At 33.7% G+C, this 24,821-nt stretch overlaps 3 protein-coding genes across 6 annotated transcripts; all 3 read right to left on the reverse strand.

Moving 5' to 3' along the window:
• Positions 1-634: 634 nt before the first annotated feature.
• Positions 635-3,295, reverse strand: LOC101250586 (palmitoyl-monogalactosyldiacylglycerol delta-7 desaturase, chloroplastic). The gene is made up of 5 exons (XM_004235906.5): positions 2,415-3,295; positions 2,188-2,328; positions 1,963-2,103; positions 1,063-1,169; positions 635-976 (listed from the first exon to the last, which is right to left on the reverse strand). Exons 1-5 carry the CDS (start codon positions 2,985-2,987, stop codon positions 775-777), a joined length of 1,164 nt encoding a protein of 387 aa, XP_004235954.1. The 5' UTR covers positions 2,988-3,295; the 3' UTR covers positions 635-774.
• A 5,286-nt stretch (positions 3,296-8,581) lies between these two features.
• LOC101250289 (phosphatidylcholine:diacylglycerol cholinephosphotransferase 1) lies at positions 8,582-11,552 on the reverse strand. The gene is made up of 3 exons (XM_004235905.5): positions 10,734-11,552; positions 10,457-10,594; positions 8,582-9,134 (listed from the first exon to the last, which is right to left on the reverse strand). Exons 1-3 carry the CDS (start codon positions 11,118-11,120, stop codon positions 8,778-8,780), a joined length of 882 nt encoding a protein of 293 aa, XP_004235953.1. The 5' UTR covers positions 11,121-11,552; the 3' UTR covers positions 8,582-8,777.
• Positions 11,553-13,574: 2,022 nt separating this feature from the next.
• LOC101250003 (topless-related protein 4) lies at positions 13,575-23,642 on the reverse strand. 4 transcript variants are annotated; one of them, XM_010320456.4, is made up of 26 exons: positions 23,408-23,642; positions 23,140-23,295; positions 22,859-23,038; positions 22,618-22,731; positions 21,242-21,400; positions 20,943-21,120; positions 20,695-20,815; positions 20,426-20,541; positions 20,014-20,182; positions 19,804-19,913; positions 19,647-19,716; positions 19,101-19,174; positions 18,902-18,997; positions 18,720-18,815; positions 17,994-18,121; positions 17,676-17,910; positions 17,425-17,589; positions 17,252-17,350; positions 16,967-17,110; positions 16,358-16,468; positions 16,047-16,226; positions 15,815-15,943; positions 15,618-15,713; positions 14,650-14,838; positions 14,223-14,383; positions 13,575-14,085 (listed from the first exon to the last, which is right to left on the reverse strand). In XM_010320456.4, the coding sequence occupies exons 2-26, from the start codon at positions 23,217-23,219 to the stop codon at positions 13,893-13,895; spliced, it is 3,393 nt and encodes a 1,130-aa protein (XP_010318758.1). In that variant the 5' UTR covers positions 23,220-23,295; positions 23,408-23,642; the 3' UTR covers positions 13,575-13,892. The 4 variants fall into 4 exon arrangements, with proteins under 4 accessions (XP_010318758.1, XP_004235952.1, XP_010318757.1 ...); XM_004235904.5 differs by having other exon boundaries at positions 13,575-14,091; XM_010320455.4 differs by having other exon boundaries at positions 13,575-14,091; positions 23,140-23,253; positions 23,408-23,624.
• Between the last annotated feature and the right edge of the window lie 1,179 nt (positions 23,643-24,821).

Consider the following 24,821-nt stretch of genomic DNA (forward strand, 5'->3'; position numbering starts at 1 on the left):
AGAAACTATTTGGAGCAACATCATAAGAAAAATAAATTTATCGGTTTGAAAATATTGAGATAGAAATAAAAAAAGTAATTTATGAATTTTGTCGTTCGATATATCTGTAGTTTGATTCCTTGCAGAGAGATATGTTTGGCTCAAAGTTTAAACAAAGCATCAGTTCAATCTGGTGAGAGTTTGTCTTGCAATTAATTTAAATGGGCCTATCTTCCAAGTTTGTTCTTCGTTTTAATTGGCTGAAATCAATTCTTTGTAAATAGGCCCAACCCTCATTCCATTGACTATATATATTTTTCATTGTTTTAGACTTGTCCACATTTAATGAGAAAAATATTTTTACACATTCTATGAAAAGTATATTCTTGCTCACATTTTATGACATGTACTACACTATATTTTTTCTCATTATTTGGGGAAAATAAATATATTTTTCAACTTGTTTGGACTTTTTGTATCATACGATAACAACAAACCTAGTTGGACATAAACTTACAATTCCTCTTTGTTTCGTGTCAATTTTCACCCATTTTCATTTATTTCCCCCCGTAACAAGAGCTAACAATTTGAATGCAGCAAGGCTTCAGTGTTGCAATAAGTTCAACGGAGAATCTATATGCAAAGTAGTAGCAAATTGAGCAAATGTAGCTTTCATTCCAAAGTAGTTACAAAATGGAGGAGCAGAAGAAAGAAGCTTCACCCGTGTGCTCGACGTAGTTACAACAATTAGTCACTCAAGAATCTAAATTTCTCGTGATACATATAGTGTTTACCCTAACTGTCAGCTAATGCCAGCCTCTGTTTATGAGTATCAGTTGGTAACTTGACATCAGTGGCCAATCCAATAGCTTGAAGAAATCGTACTACATACCAAGTCATGTCAAGTTGCCACCATTTTAATCCATGCCTGGCTGAATACTCAAACGCGTGGTGGTTGTTGTGCCAACCTTCTCCAAATGCAAGCAATGCCACCCACCTATATTATACAAAATTGAGTCCCCAAAAATGGACAAAAAGAAAAGAAGCAACAAGACAAATAAATTTTAAAACTTTTATACTTACCAGTTGTTCCTTGATAAGTCACCAGTATTCCACGCCTGCTTTCCCCATACATGGCATGCTGAATTTACTAGCCAAGTTATGTGGTATACCCACACAATTCTCACCCCCTGCACACGCAGTGAGTTTAGCAGTTGAATTTTCAGAATCTCATTGCACCAAATGCATAGAACTCAGAATTTTGCCTATGTTACTATCGGATAATCACCCAAATACTAGTTTTAAGTTTGATTTCTGATAGCCATGCTGATCAATTCCTTAAAAGGTACTAGAACTATTTCTTTTACCCTCGAAGGACATCACTATCATCAAACATCAATCAATTGCCAGTGAGATCCAAAGGACATGTTGTATGGAACAGCAACAAATTAGCACTTGATTTTGTCCAGTAGTTCGTTAAGAAAACAAAAGACCCTACCAACTGATAACACAACAACTTTCTTCCACAAAATTGGCTTACAACTTGAGTTAGGCCGGGAAAAAGATCCAAAACCATTAGGAGATTTGACACATGCAGAAACAGTAGTCTATAATGAGAGATGCAACTACAGTTTTCTTCCACAAAATTGATTCACAACTTGCCATTGGGAGATTTGACGCATAAAGAAAATACAATACACAAAATCGGGGCACAACTTGAGTTAAGAGGGTGGACATATACAAACACATTTGGAGATTTTAACAGATAACAAAGCTTGCTTAGTAATATCTTACATACCCAAGCTGTAAACTGTATTTCCTCATCTGTATACATGATATTTGAATCTTTATGGTAGTTTTACGTGGAAAAAATGTAATTTTTATCAACCAATTCTTCCTTTTACCCCAATTAATAGTTTTCCCAAAATGTTAAAAAGGGAAAATGAAAGCTTTCTCCATGAAACTAAGAAAAGTTCCACTTACCATGCCCCAAACAATGTAAGGGAATCCTCCCATTGCATACAACAGAGCTCCAAGGGCGACTGGATGGATCACATAAGTATCACGAATGAATTGATAGAAACCTTGCTTCTCCAAATCCCCCACATTATTGGGCTTCCCACACTACACATAAATAGAACATCAATACTCAAAAGAATTCTTTCCATTTCATAAGTAGGCAAATAGATTATAGAATGAAAGACATACCCTCTCAGTAAGGGTGTTGGTATCAAACATCCAACTCATATGACTGAACCAAAATCCTTCATAAGGACTGTGAGGGTCTTTCTCTGAATCACAAAACTGATGGTGGTACCTATGAGTACTCACCCAATCAATTGGATGTCCCTACAATAGACACATTGTAAATTCAAAAGCCAAATACAAGAAAATAAGAAAACAATACTTGTAATAATGGGGTTTTATTGAATTACCTGAAGTGCTTGGACACCACAATAGGCAAAAAAGTATTCAAGCCATTTGGGAAGTTTGAAACTTCTATGAGAGAGGTTTCTGTGAAAAGAAAGTGTAATACCGAGAAGTCCAGTGATTACATATAACCCAAATGCAATCCCAAGAGCAGCGTAATTGAAAGTAAAGGGTGCAAATAGACAGAGCAAATGCATAGACACCACCACCGCAGCTGAGGCCATATCCATTGAATTCCATTTCCTTCCCCAAAGCACATCCCTAGGCCGGGTCACGACTACATCAGAAAGAAGAATCCTCTTAAAGTTCGATTCTCTTTCATTTTCTGATACAGGCTGCGTCACTGCTGCATTCACGATTGGCATTAGCATTACTCTTCTGCTAAATCTAACTTTTCCTTCCAGTCCATAACAATTCCACTTGTTAACAACGCCAATTTTTGTTGTCATTGAAGTACAAGACAAGGAATTTACATTTTTCGTTGTTTGAGTGCTTCTCCCCTGTCTATGAACTGCTCGGGGAAGCGGCGAAAATGGGTAAGGCTTGGACTTAGAGGGCGGTGGTGATAAGAGGGCCATTGTTGGGCTTTTGGCAATTGTTTTGGTTTGTGGTTTGCTTGGTTTATAAAGTAAGATTGAGTTAATGGTGGAGATTTAACGTCAAGTAGAAGGGGGGTGGGGAGTCTAAGTTGGGCAAAGAAGGTGATAAGGCGGTGGGGCATTTGAAATTTGGGAATCGAGTTAGTGAGAGGCCCTGCTTTGGCTGTAGATTTTTTGGGACCAGGGCTTGACGCCTACCTGGCTACGTCTGTGAACTATGATTTTTTGGGCCATTTCCCCCCTCCTTTAATTTTGTCAGAGATTTTACGAACTGCAAAGCCAGAGTTGGTCTTTGCTTTGGGTTTGTGTGGTTCTGTTTTTATACACCTCTCACAGTGTCCTTATTCATTCTGAAGTCTCTCTCCATTTGAAGTTTGAACGAACTAGAACTGGCCAAAGTTATCGGATTCAAATTATTACAATCTGTTACTCGTTCTTATCTATTAGTAAGTAATAATGCCACATTAATATTTTATTTACTTTTCTTAATGATTTAATTCTAAAAATAAAAGTTTTTAAGGAATTTTCGTGATTTGTGTATGAATTAATGTACTTTCATATGGAATTCGTAGTAGCAGTTTACAGGAACGGATTATAGTTGCTTCAATACTGAATATCTAGGAATTAGTCACTTGTTTATGATGAGTGACTTTGATTTAATTAAAAGCATTTTAGGTATTTCTGAGGTTCAAAAAGTTTACGTAGGGGGAAAAGAAAAATTTTGATATAGATTATTTGAAAGTTCAAAGTTTAAAGGGTAAAAAATAAAAGTTAAAATTTTTAAAGAAGTACATTAATTATTTTTTTTTAACTAAAAGGGTGTTTTCATAGTATTAAGTCTGTTAATTGCTCAAAATAGCTGACCTAAATATCCTGCATGGGTAGCAAATCGCTTTAATTGCAACGTTTTTATTTAATTTTTTTTTAATATCAATGCCCAAACAGCGATTTAAGTGAAAAATTATTATAATTTTTAAATCACTGCAAAGCGTGAAATCTTGGTCTTTATTTAAATAAATTTTATTAAAATATTGTTGGCAATTATTTTTTAAAAATTCATTTTAAATGTTGGTAATCAATTTTAAAAAATAATTATATACATTTTTTAAAAAAAAATTGGCACTGATTTTTTTTTACCAAGCAGCGATTTTTTATTTAAAAAAAATCACAAAAATAGTTGCTCAGAAAAAAATTTCACTAAAACGCTAATTTTTATTATTTAAAAAAATATATAAATGCTGCATTGCAGTGATTTAAAAAAATGGATTTTTTATTAAAAAAATCATTTAGTGAAAACTTTACTAAAAATTGTAATGCATTTTTTATTTTGATAAATCAAAAAAGAAAAATCACTAAAATTAAAACGACTTTTTAAAAAATAATTGGCAACCATATTCTTAAAATTTTTTTTTACTAGAAGCGATTTTTAAATAAAAAGATTTTTTTTTTATAATAGAACTGCTGATTTTAATTATTTTTTAAAAAAATCATCAACATTAAATAATTTTTTCAAAAATAATTGGCAGCTATACTTTTTTTAAAATATCGTATTTTAATAGCTGCCAAAGGCAATGATCCAAAAAAAAATTCACATAAATCGCTGGCGAGGCAAAGAGAAAAAAATTCCACTAGAATTGGTAGCGATTTTATATAAATTAAAAAAAAAAGAAGAAAAAAGATATAAACAAAATCGCTGGTAGGACAGCGATTTGATTTGACGCCGTGAAAATAAAATTATTTTTGACACAGCGATTTAACTCTTTTGGTTAAAAAAAATTTAATATATCCCTTTGAATTGTTTATCAAATTGTTACTTCAAAAGTAAAATTACTTTTTTCTCTTCTTAAATATATTAAAATACTATTTAATATTAAGTGGGATCAACAAAATAAAAAAAATTATACTTTTAAATACTTATTATATAAGAAAATGTGACATTCTTTTTAAACTGATCAAAAATAAATGGTATCACACTCAGTTGACAGAAAAAGTACTTGTTTTGCATAGTTTCTGCCTAAGTTATTTTTACTCTTTTCAAAGTGATTCATAAATGCTGCACAATAAACATGGACGACTAATTGATGTATTTTACGTAATCTGATTGTTGTAAAATTATCAGTAAGTTAATTAAACTTTAACACTGATATAATTTAGCATAATACTCTGTATTTTGTGCTTCCGCCACGTGGCTAGGTGTTTAGTAGACACATCACAACAATTGTTGGTTGGGAATTTATTTAGTTGGTAGGTAAAATTAAATTAGTTGGGAACTTGTCATGTTGACGAACAAGTCAGTAATTTATAAAGTAATAAAAGGAAAAAACTAAAGGCAGAACCAATTGTCTCAATTTAGGATTACAAGGCACTTGTTTGTTTTGTAGTGTAGCTCTTAAATTGTTTTTTTCGTTAAATTATTAGGTTAAAAGTGTCATTCTTGTTAATGAAAGTTGTTAAATGTCATCTGAATATTACATTGCACGGTGATAGGATTTCATTGCCACATAAATAAAAAAATAAAATTAAAAATATTTTTTAAAAATAAGTTTTAAATTTAGTTTTGCAACAACAAATATGTAATTTGAACTTGGAGGAAAATGAGTTGATTTGGAAGGAAATCATTTTCTTTTAATTTTGAAAAAAATGACAGTTGATTTTGAAAATATATCCCAAAACTTTTAATCTAACCAAACATGAGAAAATTGAAGAATATCTTTTGAAAAATATTTTTCTTCTTACCAAAAACAACGTAAAGAAAGACTAATTTGTGAGAATAGTGTATCAATCCGTACCATTAAATGTTGGGCAACTTTCACATATAACAAATAAAAAATTCATATTTGTATGCTATAGCAAAATTTGAATAATTGCGCTCCATAGCAAACATAAAAACTGTATAATTCGCTATACATATACAACTGAAGCAAATTGTATAAAACGAAGTGTATAAAACAAGAAAGAGAAAGACACTTGGGCAGAGAACTGTATAAAAACGAATTGTATTATTATAAGTGTATAAAACGATTCATATACGATTTGAATTTGTATAAAATGAGAAAGAAAGAAAGACAAAAGAGGCTTGACAAGGAATATACAATTGAATCGAATTGTATAAAACGAGAAAGTGAGAAATTAGATACAATTTGAAAGTTGTATAAAACGAGAAAGAGAGAAAGACAAGAAACTGGGCAGAGAGTATTTTTATTGTATAATTATAGGTGTATAGAACGAAAATATATGTACTTGCATGTGTATACACAAACATAATTTATACATTTCGCTTTTGTTTGTATAAGTGAGAAAGGCGAGGGTGGCGAGCGAGATTTGGGAGAGTGGCGAGCGAAATCTGAAAGAGGGGAGAGAGGGAACAAAAATATATGTATTTATACAATTTTCTCTGCTTTATACAATTATAAACAATTTTCTATACACTTGTGTTTGTATAAAAAGTGAGGAAGCGAGCGAGAGATTGGAGGAAAGTGGTGAGCGAGATATTTGGGAGAGAGGCGCCTAGCAATATTTTGCCAACATTTACTATGGAGCACAATTAAATCAAACCCTAGCTACTCCATTTATTTTAGGTTATTAAATGTTTAAAGAATTAGTGATGATATGTTCTTGGACGGAGAAGACCTTATCAACCCATGCTAATAATGTGCTATTAATGTTGTTTGTGAACGCCGCAATCCACCTTAATTATTACTTTATGTATCATTCAAGGTCCATATCCATATCATGGGCTTCAAAGTCTTAATCCAACTATCAACAAATTTAAATGATTATGGAAAGAAGACTTCAATTCTTCAAAATCCATTAAAATGGACGTTTACAAAGAAAAGACCAAGATTCAAGATATCCAAAAGCTCAAAGTAAGTAAATTGGACGGTGGGTTGTGATTGAATAATTGAGATTTTTTCACTCTTGATAAGAGGTTTTAAATTTAAGAATTAGAAAAAGAAAAATATTCACAACTCTCAAAAAATGAACTCTGCAATATAAAAATTAAATTAAATATAAATATCAAACACCGAATGATGAAAAAAAAAAGCAAAGGAGAGACTTTAGCCGTGATTATAGTCCCAACTCGTGATGGTGAGATCAGTTGAGTCCACAAGAATCACGAGTGTGGTTCTTTTTTGCGATGGTAGAGTTGCCACATTTTATAATTCGGCCTAATCAATTTAATGAATAGTACGATGACTAATTATGTTTTGTATCATGACTTAATTGCTTATTTTTTTAGGATATTTTTAGTCCTAATCGTCTTTAATGCGTAGTTCAATAATTGAATTGCTAATGAGAAGATTACTTGAGTTGAGCAAGTGCTTATTCTAGTACATCATTTGGTACTACACATCTTTTTCTTTCCTTCTCCTTTTGCACTATTTTGGATTTATAAGACCTTAAATATTTTTAGGGTATATTATCCAGTCAAAATTTAAATAAATAATTACTTTAACTTATTCAAAGAAAATAGTCTTAAATAACAAAATATGGTGAAAGAGAGACCCAAGTCCAAACGCTTTCATAATTTCGATTTTCATACATGCTGCTAACGTGATTAAAAAGAGCAAGAAAAACACGCAACGTGTTTCCTTTTAATTATTTTTGGGTGGGCGGTGGCCGGTGGGTAAAGACTTATACATGTGTTATAACTTGGTTGTAACTTATATGGAAAATGTTCGAAGAATATTTTAATATTGATTAAAATTGTTATTACGATATTAAATAGTATATTTTGAAGGTATATATATATATATTTATGTGAATATATTATTATTTATAATTATATAATATTTATGATATCCACGTAGATACATATTTACCTTTAAGATACACTATTAAATAGTGTATGTGATAAAGGGTCATTTCCAAATTTAGTATTATTACAACAATTGGATCAAAGTTCAAATATATATTTTAGATCTTTTTCCCTAACTTATATGTCCTTGTAACTTAAGTCATATGTTCACTTGTTAAATATTTTTTAATTTAATTTATAGGTATATACTTATTATTTTTGATAAATGAAGAAAGCACAATTTTTCTTCTTCCTAAAATATCTCCAATTAAATTATATTGAGTTAATTTCTTTGAAAGTTATAATGAGTAAATACACGTGAGACCCCTATCATTAATAGAGATAAAATTGTAAACTTATTATATTGAATATTTTTTTCTTATTTATGCTTATTAATTTTTCTATTCCCCCTCTTCAATTTTACTTTCCTATTATTTTTAAAATAGATTTTTACTTTATCATTTTTAACATATTATTAAAAGCAAATAATAGATCATCTTTTTCACATATAATAATTTTAGCATTAATTAGTAAATGGTTATATCAATCATTATTATTTGTTAAAGTAGGTGGGAAATCAAGAGTTAGACGACTAAAAATGAAGAGAAAAGTAATTGAAATAAAGGTGTGCACAAAAGCCTCAGTTGCAATCGCAAAGAACCTAATTGAAATATAGGTGCTCGAAAAAACAACGACTTCACAAGCCAGAGTCGTCTTTAGTTACATGTCAAGATAAAATCCACCCTACATTAGGAGAATGAATAAAAAAGGGATCTAAAGAAAGCTGCTTACATTAAAATTAAAAGCATGGTGAGTTTGGTGGGGTGAGTGGGAAGCTGCAGTTGCAGTTTACAAAGTACCTAAATTGGAACAGAAGTGCACTAAGATAAAGACCCTACAATTGGACCAACCCAAACTTATCTTTACATTTCGACCTAAAATCCACCATCACACATTTGAGTGGATACATTTTAATCTGAAGATACACTTTGGTATTTCACTCCGTTTTCATGCTTAGGAGAGTATTCCACACCAATACCATTAGTGGCAGATAGTTTTGTCCTAGTCTCCACATAGTTTCCTGCCATAGAATCAAACAAAATGCCAGCGCCAATACCAACAGCCAAATCAATAGTGTAATGGCCCCTAGTGCTTAGTAACCTCACAACTTGCAATACATTCAATGCGTCAAATACTCTAGCCATTTCCCATCTCTGCATACGTTTCATATCCAGCGAAGCAATCACCGAGGCCGCAACATGCCCTGAATAAAACAAGAAAAACGACACATTCCCTACTGGGAAATCCACCCCTGACCCCAAGAAATCCTACAATTCAGAAAGCGATATATCACTGCATTTTTCGACATTTTGTATTGATACCATTAAATTGAATCATACATTCAAATAATTCAGAACATGGAGGTTTAATGGTAGAGAATGACACTCTACACTAGTCACTAGTCAGTTTCAAATGTGGGTGGTGCTTATGTAATACAAGCAGGAGGTTTTGACCAAACTAAGTCATTATATAAAGTCATTCACCAAAATAATATGTTTTTCTAAAATTTTATAAAACTAGTATAAACGTATTCCACTGTAACGTTTTAGGATATATTTTATTTTTTAAAAGTTGATAGCGTCAGATTGATATACGTTACTCACAGTAACATTTTACTCCTAAAACATTACTCATAGTAACGTTTTAGGAGTAAAACGTTACTGAAAATAATGTTTTAGGAGTAAAACGTTACTTACAGTAAAACGTACATCAACCTAATGCTGTTAGTTTTTAAAAAATAAAATATATCCTAAAACGTTACCGTGAAATACGTTTATACTAATTTTGTAAAATTTTAGAAAAATATATTATTTTGATAAATTGTTTTATATAATGGCTTAGTTTGGTTAAAAATTCATACAAGCAGTATTATAACATTTATCGCATTAAATTAGTTAGCTGGGACAAGTCCAAGCTATTTGTTAGACAGCTATTTATGCTAAAATATGCCCCCCAGCCCCCACTATGACTTGATGGAAAAAAAATTATAGTATTAAACAGCATTTATTCAACTTTAACATTTCTGTTATATTATATAGAATATTGATTGAAAGGCCGATTTTACTTGTCCATTTAGCAAATTAATTACTCATTTTCTTCCAATACTACTCAGATTAAATTAAATTTTCAAAGCTTATTTGTAAATATTTCTCATGTAAGTTAATACGTACCAAGTAAAATGACGGGGAGCCTTCTATGAGCACGAGGCTACACAAAAGTTTAAGATAGTCCCATCCATACAAGTATTTAAGTCAAATGAATGGTTAGCTTGTGATCTACGCGAATAAAGCGGAAATAACACATTTATATTTAAATTTGTGTAAAATAAAACAAATAAATACAAATGTCCAATATGAAAATTTGTGACAAGTAGAATTTGTGTATATTTATTTAATTTTATAAAAAAAAATAAAATTAAATAACATAATATAAAATAAGACTAAGTTAAAAAGGATATATTCATGTATTATATGAATTTGGTATTCAATAACTTTCTTTTAGAAGTTTTAAAAGCAAAAGGCATCTAGCTGTAAAGAAAGAGCTTGTATACAGGATGGATTATTAATAGAAAAAAGGGAAAGTAAAATACCTCCGGCAACGGCAATTGTGTAGCATACCCGAGAATCCCTCTGAATGTGAACATAAACAGCGCCGATATTGTCGCTCGAGGCCGTCCTTCAATTAGAAAAGTCCCCAAAATGTACGCCGTTTGCATCGCCACAAACACCTAAATTAAACTCAAATCGTGAAAAAAAATATTTGATTAATGCTAAAATTTATCGATAAAAACTGCAGATCCAGTTCATAACTAGATCGGGAACACCGACATGCACCGATTTGGTGATGTGCGTAGTAGCGTAGCGTACCGTGTTTAGGCCAGCAAAGAGAGTGTTGAGAGCGGGTTTAGCAGCAAGCAATCGATTAAGAGGAACTGTAACAATAAATCCGAGATCGAAAGGCGGAGCAGAAGCTGGAATCATATGAAGCGTATATTCCACTCCCATGAAAAACAACAGTGAAGCAGCGAAGATACACGGTATTGGATGGTACTTCACTACACCGAATACATCCTCCATCCTCCACTTCATGAAATACGCATTACCTAACCACCATCCATAACCACCAACCTCCGTTCCCGTTGCCGATGCCGATTTCTTCTTCATTTCTGTAACGTCAACTTTCCTTTCAGTGGTATTCCTTTTGCTGAGAGTAGAGGAAGAACTATTCCGACTATGAAATGTGTCTCCGTTCATTGTCGCCGGAAACGGAGAAAAACATGGTGAATGTGGATCTAGTGAATGTATATATATATATGTATAAGAGGATCAAGTGACGGATTTTACGAAGGTCGTTGTCGTTGATATTTAATTTGGGGATGATACGTATATCAGAGAAATCGTTTTCGTTTTAATTACAAGTGTTGAAAATGCAGGACAATCGGCATACCAACTTTTCGACTAAAGTGCCAAATAAAACAAACACTTTCCGGGTAGTTTGGTAATTTGCTATATAATAAACTACCGATTAATACTTTTTAAAAAATAAATAAAATAATCACAAGTTGAATAGATTAACGTGGATAACTTTCACATATAATAAATAAAAAATTAATATTTGTATGCTATAGCAAAATTAGCATAATTGTGCTCCATAGCAAATATATAACTGTATAATTCGCTATACATGTATAACTCTATAATTCGCTGGCCTAAATTGTATAATTCGTTGGTCTCACTATACATATATAATTGTATGTTTTGATGGCCTAAATTGTATAATTCGATGGCCTATTTCACTGCAATTATATAATGTGCAATTGTATAATTTGCTGGCCTATTTCACTGCAATTGTATAATGCGCAATTGTATAATTCACTGGCCTATTTCGCCGCAATTTGCTTTCCATACAATTGAATCGAGGTAAAATGTTTGTATATTGTATAATTATAAGTGTATAAGAAGAAGATATATATTTTTCTTTCGCTTTATACAAAAAACATAAACATAATTTATACACTTCTGTTGTATTATAAAGCAAGAAAAAATTGTATTTCACTGCAATTGTATAATTCGCTGGTCTTTTTCGCTGCAATATTTGTATAAAATTTGCATTTGTATATAATTGAATCAAAGTAAAATGTTTGTAAATTGTATAATTAAATGTATAGCACGAAGATATATATTTTTGCATGTGTATATACAATTTTCTCTCGCTTTATACTAAACAAAAACACAATTTATACATTTCTGTTGTATAAAGTGAGAGAAACTACCAGAGGAAGAGTGGCGAGCGAAAATAGGAAAGTGGCGAACGAGAGTTTCAGGAAAGAGGCGACTGTCGAACTTTGGCAAACGTTTGCTATGAAACGCAATTAAATTAAACAGTAATTATTTCATTTATTTTAGGTTATTAGTTGTGAGCTGTTTTAATATTCGTGGACTCTAAAGTAGGGATGAATATTTTAGTATACAGTATAACAAATTAATCTGATCCGACGCCTTTAATTTAATTTTAAATTCATCTAACACATTGTCCCCTACTCATAAAAAAATTCTTTAAGAAAAAATTGAAGAATATTCAAATATATATATATATATATATATATTATCACAATTTTGTCACAATCCCAAATAAATGAAGATTCGGCATATGAATGAAAATATATCAATCTAAAAATTCAGAGAAATAAAATTCTACTTTTTTACTCTTTTAAAGAAAGATATTACAGAGTCTTAGTCAAAAACTCGTTTGTATAAAATTTTATTCTTTCAATATCTCACTGTAAATGCAGGTTAAAAATTTGATAAATTACTTCTTGTTTTTCTAGAACACTTTTAAATAGATTACAATAGAAAACAACAAATATCTCGAACCAAATGAAATAGTAATTTTTTTTATTGATTATAAATATAAATTAATCTAGAGAGTAGACACTGAGGTCCCTAGCATTTATTAAAACAAGATGGAACACATTACTTGTAGTATATTATACCAAGGAATTAACTATACAATACCTTCGAACTTGATTGTTATTATTTAATTCGTTTCTACATTTTTGTCTCCAGTCTTTTTCCGATATGTTGGGCGTTGGCACAATGCATTAACAATCATGTGACCGTGAGGCATAACTAAGGGATTTCCTTTGAGTTTACGTGAACTCATGTTTTCCTCTCTAAATCAAATATAGTATTTTCATATTTGTAAAACTAAGATACTTAGATATAAGAGTAGTTAACCTACACTTTAAGTACACATTATATATGTGATGGTTAGGTGCCTCTTTTATGTGAGGCTAGAAAGTGTCCAACTAAGTTGATCCAAAAAGGCAAGGAGTAAATCATGTGGGGCGTTTCAATTTTTAACCAGCAGAACCATAGTTGCCCACTTTGAGATGTGGTGCTGAAACAGGCCAAGTAGAAAGGACACAAAATTAACAAGACATAAGTAGGCTCCATGAAAAACTTGTTAAATTCTAGACATATGATTTAATGCATTTGGGTAACTCGAGCATATATGCGTACATCTTACGATATGTATAAGAGTCGGAAGAACTTCTGCTCATAATTGTAAGGGTCATCTACTCATCTACAAGGAAGAACAAAAATACAGCCTATAAATAACAAGTCTCCCATTAGCTTTGATCAGATCATTGTTTCGTTAGCACGTGTGCGCGCTTGAGAGAGAGAGAGAGAGAAAGAGAGAGAGAGTAAAATCAACTGGCTTGCTTGAGCTTTCGATAATTACACTGCCATAGTTTAGTGCTTGGACAGAAACAACTTAAAACAGGCAAAATTTCTCAAGAGGTTGAACTGAATCCCTAATCTACCTATAATTATCAACATTTTGTCTTTTTCTTTGAATCCTTCCTTTAACTGAATAACTGATCTTCCATACCGTCTCAGCTTCCACAGGAGACACTGCCACTTCTTATCACTGACGTCAAGAGGTTGTATCCTAGATCTGAAAATCTACAGCTCCCCCGAAAATATAGCACAGGAGCATTTGCATCAGAGAGACCACTGCCGCTACCTTGATGCTTGATCAAGACCAGTGGCAGCAGAGCTCATGCCAGGGGCAACACCATTTTCATTTGGAGGTGGTGTGCCCCATTTACCTTCCGACTCTAGAGGCTCAAGCACATAAACTCCGCCATCAGTAAGTCCTACTGCGCATTGGTTTGATTCAGATGGATGAGCAGCAACGACAAGTGGATATACTCTGGAGCTGTCAAGTACATTGTCAGGCAACTAGGAGACAGACATGAGAGAATATGAAACTACACCTAGTTTTAGTCCCCTATTGTCCCTGATATGATTCATACCTTTGGAAAAAAATTAGAATACAAAGATGCATACCTTGGGTTAGAAGGCAAGTAGGCGGCAGGATTCACCCGACACCTCAGCTTGAGTGCTGCAGCGGTAAAGATACTCACACTTCCATCATCAAAACTTGCAAAAATTGATTGGCTATCACACGAATACGTCGCATCAGTAACTGCAAAATTTGGTGAAACCCACTGCAAGAAACCAAACTTTATGTGAGTTCAACAGCCTCCTTTCCTTCCCTTGATCAGACAAACATACAAAAGACTAAAAACAATATTTTTGACTAGTTTTAACAATAACTCCTAGTTTGTGTGATTTGGGGTCTATTTATATGAAAAATCAAAGTACCATCTCCCACCATGCAATAATATAATGCTTGCCAAATAAACACAGGACACAACATTATCGTAACCCACCAAGAGCAAAGCACCAGGTAAACAAGATATGTCTTACAAACCTGCTTCACGCATTCAAGCTTTGATGCTTCATATATTGCTATCTGTGTTTCATGAACAACCAACAAATGCGTCTGATCTTGATGGAACTGAACCCGTGTCTGAGCAAGAGGATTTATTGCTCTACCAGAGGGGATCTGCAAAAACTTGCTGGCTTTCTTCTCCCATCCATCCATGCTCCAAACACATAGCTGAAGAATGTAAATGGTAAGAAACCAAGATAAAGAGAGATACAGGATGGAAATTCTTTGGAGAATCAATGGAAACAATTTAAAAGGGAACTGTTGTGTTTTAACTTTCCTGCCATAGACAGGTAACAAGTGCAGTAGAAAGCAACTTGATAACAAGGTAGAAAGCTTTTTTGCTCTTTATAAGAAATTCTACACTCTTCACCCACTGAAATTTCTCAAGTGTCTACCAGAAAAGCATTGAGCAAGTCCCAACAGCTGGGCATAAACACCGAAACCGAAACACCGAACCGAACCGAATTTTTTCGGTATTTCGGTTCGGCATTCGGTATATGTTTTTGTTTTTTTCGGTATTTCGATATGTAATTTTGTGTTATTCGGTATTTCGGTTTACCGAAATATATTATATTATACTATATATTTATATTATATTAATTATTAATGTTAAATAGTAAATATTATAATTTAAAATAAAAAATTAAAAAGTAAAAGACACTTCTTTGATGTAGCTATTTTTAGCCCATTAAGCTGAAAAATCAAACAAAAAAATTGTAAATTTTTAAATTTTAAAAAATCCACCAAGCAGGCCCATTAAAAAACCGAAATGACAAAACCGAACCGAACCGAATTATTACGGTTCGGTGTTCGGTACACATTGAACAAGAATCGAAAACCGAAAAAACCGGGAAAAAAACCCAAAATCGAACCGAATTACCGAATGCCCACCCTGCCAACAGTGAATCTGGGTCCTGCAGATTTTCGAAGTATAACATGGTATTTACCTGAGCATCAGCACCAGATGATACCAGAACATTCAAAACGCTAGAGAAAGCCAAGCCAGTTACTCTCTTCTGATGACCTTTGAGTTTGCTTTTCACCTGTAGATTTGAAAAAGTAACTAAATCATTATGTTATGCACAGATCATATATCAATTATGATATCCTAATCTTAACATATAATCATAATTTATTTCAGGACCTCATCAACGCGAACATTATATATTTGTATAGAAGAGTCCTCCATTCCGATAGCAATAATGTTATTATCCTGTGGATGAAAAGCAAGAAAAGTTGCTGCAGGTGGAGGGGGCATGAAAGTTGTCATGGTCTGCAAGGCATTTAAGTGTATGTTAAGCCTCAGATTAAAACCGACCAATCACACTGATACACAAGCTATCGAACTAAGCCATACACATTTGAGTTATAAATACCTTAAAAGTCATCATGTTAAACAAAGAAATTTTTCCACCAGATGCGGACATAACATAAGAGTCATTCTTGGAAAGTGCAAAGCATGGAACAGCTTCTTCAGGGTTTGTGTCGCTTATATCATTTGTCATCAGAATTCCACTGGAAGGTTGCCATAATTGAGGGGGGACAGCAGTAGATGCCTGGAGAGATAAATCGGAACAGGTTATCAGAAAAGAAACATTAAAGATCAAGGTTATAGGGGAAAAAGAAAGATAATTCACTGCGGAATTTTTGGGAAGAGAAAAAAACTCAAAACAAAAAGTCCCAGTACCTTTCCTGTCACGTTCCTCTCGTTCCGTTGCCACTTCCAGAGTTTGTGTACGGCATTGTATGCCAAAGCCAGAATTGCACCTCCCGAATTTGTGTACATTAATCTAATGATCTGAATATAGCAAAATATAAAGAATTGATCAACAATAACTCAAGTTACATAAGATATCTGATACATAAACTCCTAATTTCAAAAACCACAATGAATTACCTATCTTTTCCTTACGGTAAATGAACAAACCAAGACAAACTTAAATGGATAGACTTGACAAAACTTATTCTGGAACAACTAGCTAATGGAGAACTCCTAGACACCTTGGTCCCCAAGCAGAAGAAATTAAACAGATAAGTAACAGATAGGTACATAAGATATCTGAAACATAAACTCCTAATTTTAAAAACCACAATGAATTACCTATCTTTTCCTTCCCTGTAAATGAACAAACCAGACAAAAACTTGAATGAATAGATTTAACAAAACTTGTTCTAGAACAATTAGCTAATGAATGCACTTGACAAAACTTGTTCTGGAACAGCTAGCTAATAGGGAACTCATAGACACCTTGGCCCCCAAGCAGAAGATATTACCAGATAGGTACCACATCCTTACCCTCACGGACAGTTGATTATCTGGAAGCCTCGAGGAACGAACTTGAGCAGGTTCACTAATTTCAGTCAATTTCCAAATTTTGGATTTCTCCAGCTCATCAGGAATCCTAGGCTTGGTATCTTGCAGGTTGCGGTTATCTCCATTCTGAAAGGTAGTTTTAGAAATAGTTAACAAAATATTCTATCAAGAGCGCAAATTGACAAACATACAATATCTTGCACATGTAAACATCAATTTTAGAGGCGTAAAGGAATCCAACTGCATGAACTAAGCATAAAAACCTACCAGTTGAACAATAGCCGTCACTGGCGCAGTTCTATCCGCAATACTGATGCTAGTTCCAGCAGTTGAACTAGAAGCACCATATGTGCTGATCATGGGTGCCTGCAACAATTGAAGAAAAATGAGATAATGGTCTAAGACTAATAATGAAGCCCCACCCCCAAAAGAAAATATACCTTGGCAACAGCACCAGGAGGACCTCTGGAGGGATCAAGAGCACGGCTTTCAAGAGCACGGATCAGCCGAACACCATCAGCATTTGCCAATATTTTAACCCCATTTTCACTGGTTGATACAGCTAAAAGTGTGCCTTCTTTACTAAATCGGATGCATGGAGATGCCTAAAGGTAAATTTGTATCTTTTTAGAAGTGCTCGACATTTTACAACAATAACCTTCAAAGCAGTAATAAGATTTTAACTACATACTGGTAATCCACCATCAGCATCTGCAGTAGTCAAGAGGTTTGTATTATCCATGTCCCAGAATTTGATTATGAACTCATCGCCAGCAGCCAAGAATCTGTTTTTAGTAGTATCAAATTGCACCACCCCAACAGATCTTTTCCCAAGGCCAACATAAGTACGTTTAACAGCACCTTCACTTTCATTCCACTCCACAAGGTATGATTCACCATCTTTACTGGTGCCACAAGAAAAGAGCCTACAGTTTTTTGACAAATAAAATATTTAGCCACTTTAATCTTTCACCATTTTCAATAACAGGTGGCTAAACTAGACTTTTACCTTGCTCCATCAGCACTGTAAGCCATTGTAGTACATGAGTGGCCTGGAGCATCATAATCAACCCTGGATCCCATGTTGTCATACAGCCAAGCCTTGATCTTCCCATCAACAGCAGTTGCAAAAATGAACTAATACAGAAAAGAAGACCTTGATTAGAAAGAAAGAAGTTCAAGACTGGGATAGAGAAAATCAATATAGGAACTCTCCATATGAAAAATACGCAAAATTTCCTTGTCTTTTAGAAAAAAAGATTAGATTGGAATAGGAGACGATCAATAGAGGAACTATAATACGCAAAATTTCCTGTCTTTATCAACATAACGTATCAGATAGTTGAAGCTACACAAACTTTTGTGTCCAATAAATTGTAGTCAGGAGATAACTACAAGATGCTTAAACAGTAAGCAGAAAGACAAGATCACAATAAAAAACACATCAAAATCCAGCATTAGTTAATGCAAGTTCGAAAGTATACAGTGGTCACAAAATGGTAAATAGAGATGGCCAAAAGAATGTATTAGCAAAAATAGGAAAAGTTTGCTGATGTAGCATTTTCTCTTATAATTATTGTCCACAATTTTTTTTTGGGGGGAGGGGATAAACTTGCATTGGTTGTCCACACATCACTTTCATACTCTCAAGTCAATTGACAAAAATTAAAAAATGCAACCAACAATCCATATGTCTCATTATACTGATTCTAGAGATGCACAAATTAGATGGTACCTGAATGCTTTCCTTATAGTGGGGACACACAGAATAGACAGGTGCTTCATGGCCCTCAAAAGTGTACAGCTTAGAGCCAGTGGCAGCATCCCACACCTAGTGGACACAAAAGGCTCCAAAATGAGACCTTCTGATAAATAAAATTCAGCTTTAGAAAACTGACAACTAACAACTATGCGTACCTTGATAGCCTTGTCCTCTCCACAAGTTATTATGCATAATTGTTTATTTGGATGAGAGAAAGCAAGATCACTAACATTGCCAACATGGGCATCAATCTAGAACAAAAATGAAGATCAGATCATAGTTGCTTCTAAGATAGTGACAAAGACATCAGACAAATATAGCTTAATATAACTGAAATCTGAAGGTTAAACACACCTCTAGGTGGTTCCTCAAATCATCACCACCATGGTATGAGTATAGATGAACTATGTGCTTAGAATATGCAACACCTGCATCAACGTAGATAATCAAGAAAATAGCATGATTGAATGACAGAAACCACTGACCTCATAAATTTCATTTATTTTATCACATAATAAAAGAAAAAATAGTGCTTAATCCACTATCACAAAATCTAATGCAGTGGAAATCAATACTTCTCACTAGAGGTATAGTGTACAAAGAAAACCAACAACACCCACCCAATAAACTGATTTGAACCGGGATAAAGAAACAACTAGTGGTTTGACAAGAAAAGAAGCAATCACACTTAGAGCTAACAAAATTCAATCATCTACAATTTCCTCTTAGCATCTGAAAATCAAATGAAATAGTAGAGAATTCTTAATATTTAAAAATGAGCTCAATCCATCAAAAATCTAAGACGACAAGTACTTTCTCCATAGCAGCACCCTTGTCAAAATGCTTCAATCCCAGGAAAATCCTCACTTCACATTACAAGAAGGGATGATTACTACATACCAAGAAGGTTCCCATCAGGACTCCACATCACACGGTTAACTGTTGCAGTGTATTCATTCGCTAAAGAAGCCTATAAGTAAGAAAGAGGAAATTAATATCTATCAAAACTGGAAGAAAGCCCATAAAAGGTTAAATACTCTATTAGAGACGCACTGACCTGCAAAGTCATTGAACAGTTACCTATCTCCCAAACTTTAAAATTTTTAAATGCAAGCCTTTCCCTGCCACCAATCTCCCATATAGCAATGTCACCAATGTTTGTTCCAACTGAAAAGGTAGACGAGCACAATCTTCAGAAAGATAACATCACACGCTTAGAGTGAAAAGCTGTATATATCTGAATAATTAAGCAACACCGAAAGCTGACCAAGAAGAAGAGTTTGTTGCACAGGATGGAAATCCATGCTCTTAACAGCAGACCCTTGATTCAAGTTCACCACAACAGTCTTGGGCAAGTCATCAGAAGAATGCAAGCTATGAGCATGGCTCTGTCCAGGATATGTGACGGGGAAAATGTTGACGGGGAGATTATTGACCTGCAGAAGTCCAATTAGATCAAGAGGTGAAGACTGGATATCCCTTGATAAAGCACAGTTCGACATTTTAAGCTAAGATGACATAAAAAGGAAACCTAAAGACTAGCAAGTATTGATAATTTCCTTAACCCCAACAAAAGTACCTCAACAATCAAGAGTCCAGAACTCCTAAACTAACCCACTCCCACAAACTCACATAAAACAAAACCAGAGAGAGAAGAGTGTAAATGGCATATTATGTACCTCCTCTGACATCCCAAAGGGTCTTGGCCTCTTCAGTACATGCTCTGAATCGGCTGTTTGGTAGTCCAACGCAGCATTGCTAGCAGGAGGAGTCCTAGGATGCTTTAGCATGGATGCTATCGTATAGCAACACATGAAAGAAGCCAAAAAAATTAGCCAGAGGGAAGAACAGGGGAATTAAAGAACATGAAATCAGATGTTAACAATGATACAGAAATAGTAAAAGGTAACAGTCAAATGACATTCATTAGTAGGAAAAACAAAATTACCAGCATTAGTAGGAGGGCTTAAGCCTATTGGTCCTCCTGAAATAGCTTGGTGTGGCATAGAGGGAGGATTGGTCATCCATCCTCCAAGCGAAGCAATAGGTGCTTGTGCTGGCTGGAATGGCTTTTCAGACAAAAAAAACAAGAGTAATTTGAACAACAAATTCAAATAATATACTCAGCGAGCTTACATTTACTTTTTAGAAAGGGAGAAACTAAGAAAGGAGGTAGTTGTTTCAAGGAACACATACTCCATGGGCGCCTATAGGTGGAAAACCACCTACTTTAGGCATAGAACCAATTATTGGATTAGCAACTGGCGAAGGAGCCCGAGCACCATTTGGTTGCCCACAAGCATGGTCAACAAAGAGTGTTTTTATATCAGGATTGGGCTTTGGGTTCTTGCATAGCTGATGCTGCCAATTTAAACTGCGAGATAATAGAATGGAATAATAATAATGAACATACAATGGTGTAAACAGAAAAAAGATTTAAACTCAGCCTGAAGAAAAAAAACATAAGAATATTAATAAAGCTGTTCCTTGGTCACCTCTGGTTTATCAATGTCCGCAGCCTTGAGTTCTTTAAGCTAGGAAACTGAAGCTTCTCGCGGAAAAGAGGATTGGCCTCGATCAATTTTTTTAACTCAACAAGCATTATCGCCCTAGCAGACTTGGTATCTCCATACTTTGAAAGCTGTTCATTCTCCCTAGCATTACATATTTTCCACCATAAATTTTTTTTTATGAAATGAACAAGATAGACTGGAATGAAAAGAACAAACCAACTGCTCACCAACAAAAGACTTCCTGCACCGCAGTAAACAAACTAAAGGCAGAGAGATACTAGAATATTAATATGGTAATCTTACAAATAAGAGAAAGAAGGAATATTTTCTCTTCCTAATTAGGCATCATGTTTTTGCTTATGCAACTTTGTCGAGCAAAAGTGCAAGCTCCGAAGAACGCCAGCATATATATCACAAGTAACAAAGTAATTTTGACAATCCATCCAAGCGAAAAATCACTTAATAGAAATAAACCTAGCAACATTTCATCTCAAGTCGGACGTAGGCGAAATTAGACCTCCCGTGCAAAACAAGAAATGAACTCCTTGTGTAATCCTTGTGAGTAGTTGATGAATAGTCTCTTTTCAGATTCAATTAAGCAAAGGGAAAACCCTTTGGCTTTAACGCAAATAAAAGAGGGACCAAATAAAGGAAATGATAGCCAGATCTTCTAAATTTATGTTGCACGGATCCTTCAAATTCCCTTGCAGCACCATGTCGATCCAACATGATGTTGGTGTGGGTATGGGATAAAACATTGGACTTGGTCAACATATCTTGGATGCTTTGACTACGATAAAGACCAAGAACCATAGGTTTGTTGGCCTTTTGGTTTCCATTTTAGGGTAAACATGTGAGACTATAAATATCACATAATATTTTGCTAATGTATGAGATATCTTAGTAGGTATTCAAGGAGAATGTAGTTATACTAGTCTTAGTTCAACAACTTCACTAATTATTGAATAAGACTTATCTATGTAGTACTATACATTTATAGCAAATCTTGAAAAGCAATACTTGCAATCTTTTGCATATCTAGAATCCTAAGATTCAGGTGATGACATATAGACTTATAGATCCGCATTCATATAGGGTATCAACTTCTGAGAGTTTTTTGCCGCAAGTGAAAAACTACTGATGTGCAGAGAATGTCCACTTAACAACGAAACTTGCTTGCCTACACAAAAGCAGACTACCTGGCAAACTGCAGCTCTGCATTCGTGCTAAAGACACAATTTTTCTCAAATACTACTAAATTTTTCAACCAAAGAAAAAAATACACAAAATCATGAATGCTAGCATATTCAATGTAACAACAACTACCCTCTAAATTAACCAACATACAAATTCTATACCTAAAATTCTGCAATGTCAAGAGGAGCGTTATCTCCTTGAACAACTCTTCATTAAATGTGGAAAACACTTTCAGATCTTTCACTAGAATCTCCACAGCCTTAGCCTGATCATGCCTGCAACAAAAAAGGAAGTACATAAAATCACCCAAATCAAACCAACCTAAACGGCTAAAAACCAAAATGGCAAATGAGGTCCCAAAATAATCAAAAAGAAGCACGGAAATGAAACTGCTTGTAGTACCTATCAAGTGCTTCCAGATACTTCTGTTTTCGGATCTCAAAAAATATTTTCATTGAGTACCGATTATCATCTACCTTAGTAAACCCAGATAAATACTTCTCCACCTCATCCCACTCTCCATTAGTAACCGAATCCTCAAAATACCTCATGTTGAAGAAGAAACCCGACTCCTTCTCCAACCTTCATCATCGATTAAACAAAAAAAAAAAGAAACATCAAACAAAAAACAATAAAATCACGAATACAAAAATCATTTTTTTTAAAAAAAAAAAAGCCTTTACTTGTGCACAGTTTCCTTGAACTTCTCTTCATCTAAGAACTGGAGTATCAAAAACACCAGCTCTCTGCTTAAAGAAGTCATCACGTTGACTGATCAAAACAGATCCACCACAATCCTACAATCGCCGACCTTAATTTAGGGTTTTCACAACCGATCGCTTCAAATCAAAAAAAAAAAAACATGCACTGAAATTAAACAATCAAAGCAACAGAAACATCAAAATTATACCTGAAAATTCAACAATAAAAACCTGGAGATCGGAAACTTACAGATGAACATAAACAACGAAGACGATGAAGAAGGTGAGGTCCTTTTGGGCTTTTGCGGTGGGCCTCCGTCTTTTTCCTTCCCCTCTGCTTTCTCTCTTTCTCTTTCTAATCTAATTTTGTGCTTCTTCTTTCACTCTCCCCACTGCATTTATTTATACAACCAAAAAAAGGAAAAAGAAAATGGAAAAAGCATGACGAGAATGTTCCTTACGCGCCTCCTTGAGTCGTGAACTACACGATCTCACTATAAATTTTGGTCCATTAAACGCGTCGACTTTTGATCAAATGCAACACATCGCCACGTCGCATTACGAAAGTGGTGATAAGTAGAGGAGTCATAATCATAATGATAAGTTAGTTGGCTTATCAGAATTGGATTCCATTATACGATAAGTGGATACTGATGATAAGTAATTCTACTTATCAGTTGTAAGTTTTGCGTGTTAGAGAGAAAGAATAAGGTACAGCGACCAAAGCACCATTCTTAAATGTGCTTTAATAATTCGATCTACTAATAAATAGGTGGTCCCTGCTTTTCTTCAATTATTAGCTTCTATTTAAGGATGATTTACTATGTATATAGACCATAGATTAACATACAAGTATTTGAATTATTATTTTTAAACAAATAAATGTTTTTTACATTATAGTTGGTAAAAGCAATAGTACATCTTGCGAGAAATCGAAATTTTAATTTTATGAGTTTTAAAATTTTAAAATAATAATTTCTAATTAGTTGAGGTTTATTGTACAATGTTTGTTATCTTGTTACAGTCCATACTTAATTTGAACGAGGTTTATTCTGAGAGTAGCGTTGTGATTACACCTAAAATAGGTTTGAAAAGGATAGGTGGTCGCTGTAAATATTATCTGATTTTTAAGTCTAGATTCGAGTTGAACAGAGAACTAAGAGTTAATTATGACTATTGAGTATCACTATAAAAATAGATTTGAACAATTATTTAATTTCATTATTGAATTTCTTAATTCTAACAAATATTGATTAAGCAATAAAAATTATCAACTAGTAAGAACGGGTTGACTTCAAGATTAAGGAGCCATAGAGTTGCGATTTCCTCAATTGTCAGATTCTATAATATCAACCATAAATTTCTTTCGATTAAGTGCAATAATTTTCTATCATTATTTTCTCGAATGAATTGTAGTTAGTCGATTAATCTATTCATTTAAACTGCATCAAAGTTTTGTTATCTGTAAATTTCACTTTCAAATCTCACCTTTTAATATGGTAATGCTTCGAAGGGACATTATTTAATTAAAAGGTAATTTCATAATCTCTCGAGAACAACAATGACATCGTTAATTGCTTGTCAGTCAATTAACTACAATCATTACGTCGTTCAACAATTAGAGATATAAGAATGACTCAGTTATGTAAAAAATTAACAAGAAT

This window comes from Solanum lycopersicum, chromosome 3 (assembly GCF_036512215.1).
Source record: "Solanum lycopersicum chromosome 3, SLM_r2.1".
Lineage (NCBI taxonomy): Eukaryota > Viridiplantae > Streptophyta > Magnoliopsida > Solanales > Solanaceae > Solanum > Solanum lycopersicum.

Coding starts and splice junctions, on each gene's coding strand:
- LOC101250586 (XM_004235906.5), bottom strand. CDS start 2,987: ATGGCCCTCTTATCACCACCGCCCTCTAAGTCCAAGCCTTACCCATTT. Junction 2,104..2,187: donor CCAACACCCTTACTGAGAGG/GTATGTCTTTCA, acceptor ATTTATGTGTAG/TGTGGGAAGCCCAATAATGT. Junction 1,170..1,962: donor CTTACATTGTTTGGGGCATG/GTAAGTGGAACT, acceptor CTGCGTGTGCAG/GGGGTGAGAATTGTGTGGGT.
- LOC101250289 (XM_004235905.5), bottom strand. CDS start 11,120: ATGAACGGAGACACATTTCATAGTCGGAATAGTTCTTCCTCTACTCTC. Junction 10,595..10,733: donor TCTTTGCTGGCCTAAACACG/GTACGCTACGCT, acceptor AGTTTAATTTAG/GTGTTTGTGGCGATGCAAAC. Junction 9,135..10,456: donor CACAATTGCCGTTGCCGGAG/GTATTTTACTTT, acceptor TCTGAATTGTAG/GATTTCTTGGGGTCAGGGGT.
- LOC101250003 (XM_004235904.5), bottom strand. CDS start 23,219: ATGACTTCTTTAAGCAGAGAGCTGGTGTTTTTGATACTCCAGTTCTTA. Junction 19,717..19,803: donor ACTGTTCAATGACTTTGCAG/GTCAGTGCGTCT, acceptor TCTTACTTATAG/GCTTCTTTAGCGAATGAATA. Junction 14,839..15,617: donor CATCTGGTGCTGATGCTCAG/GTAAATACCATG, acceptor TACATTCTTCAG/CTATGTGTTTGGAGCATGGA.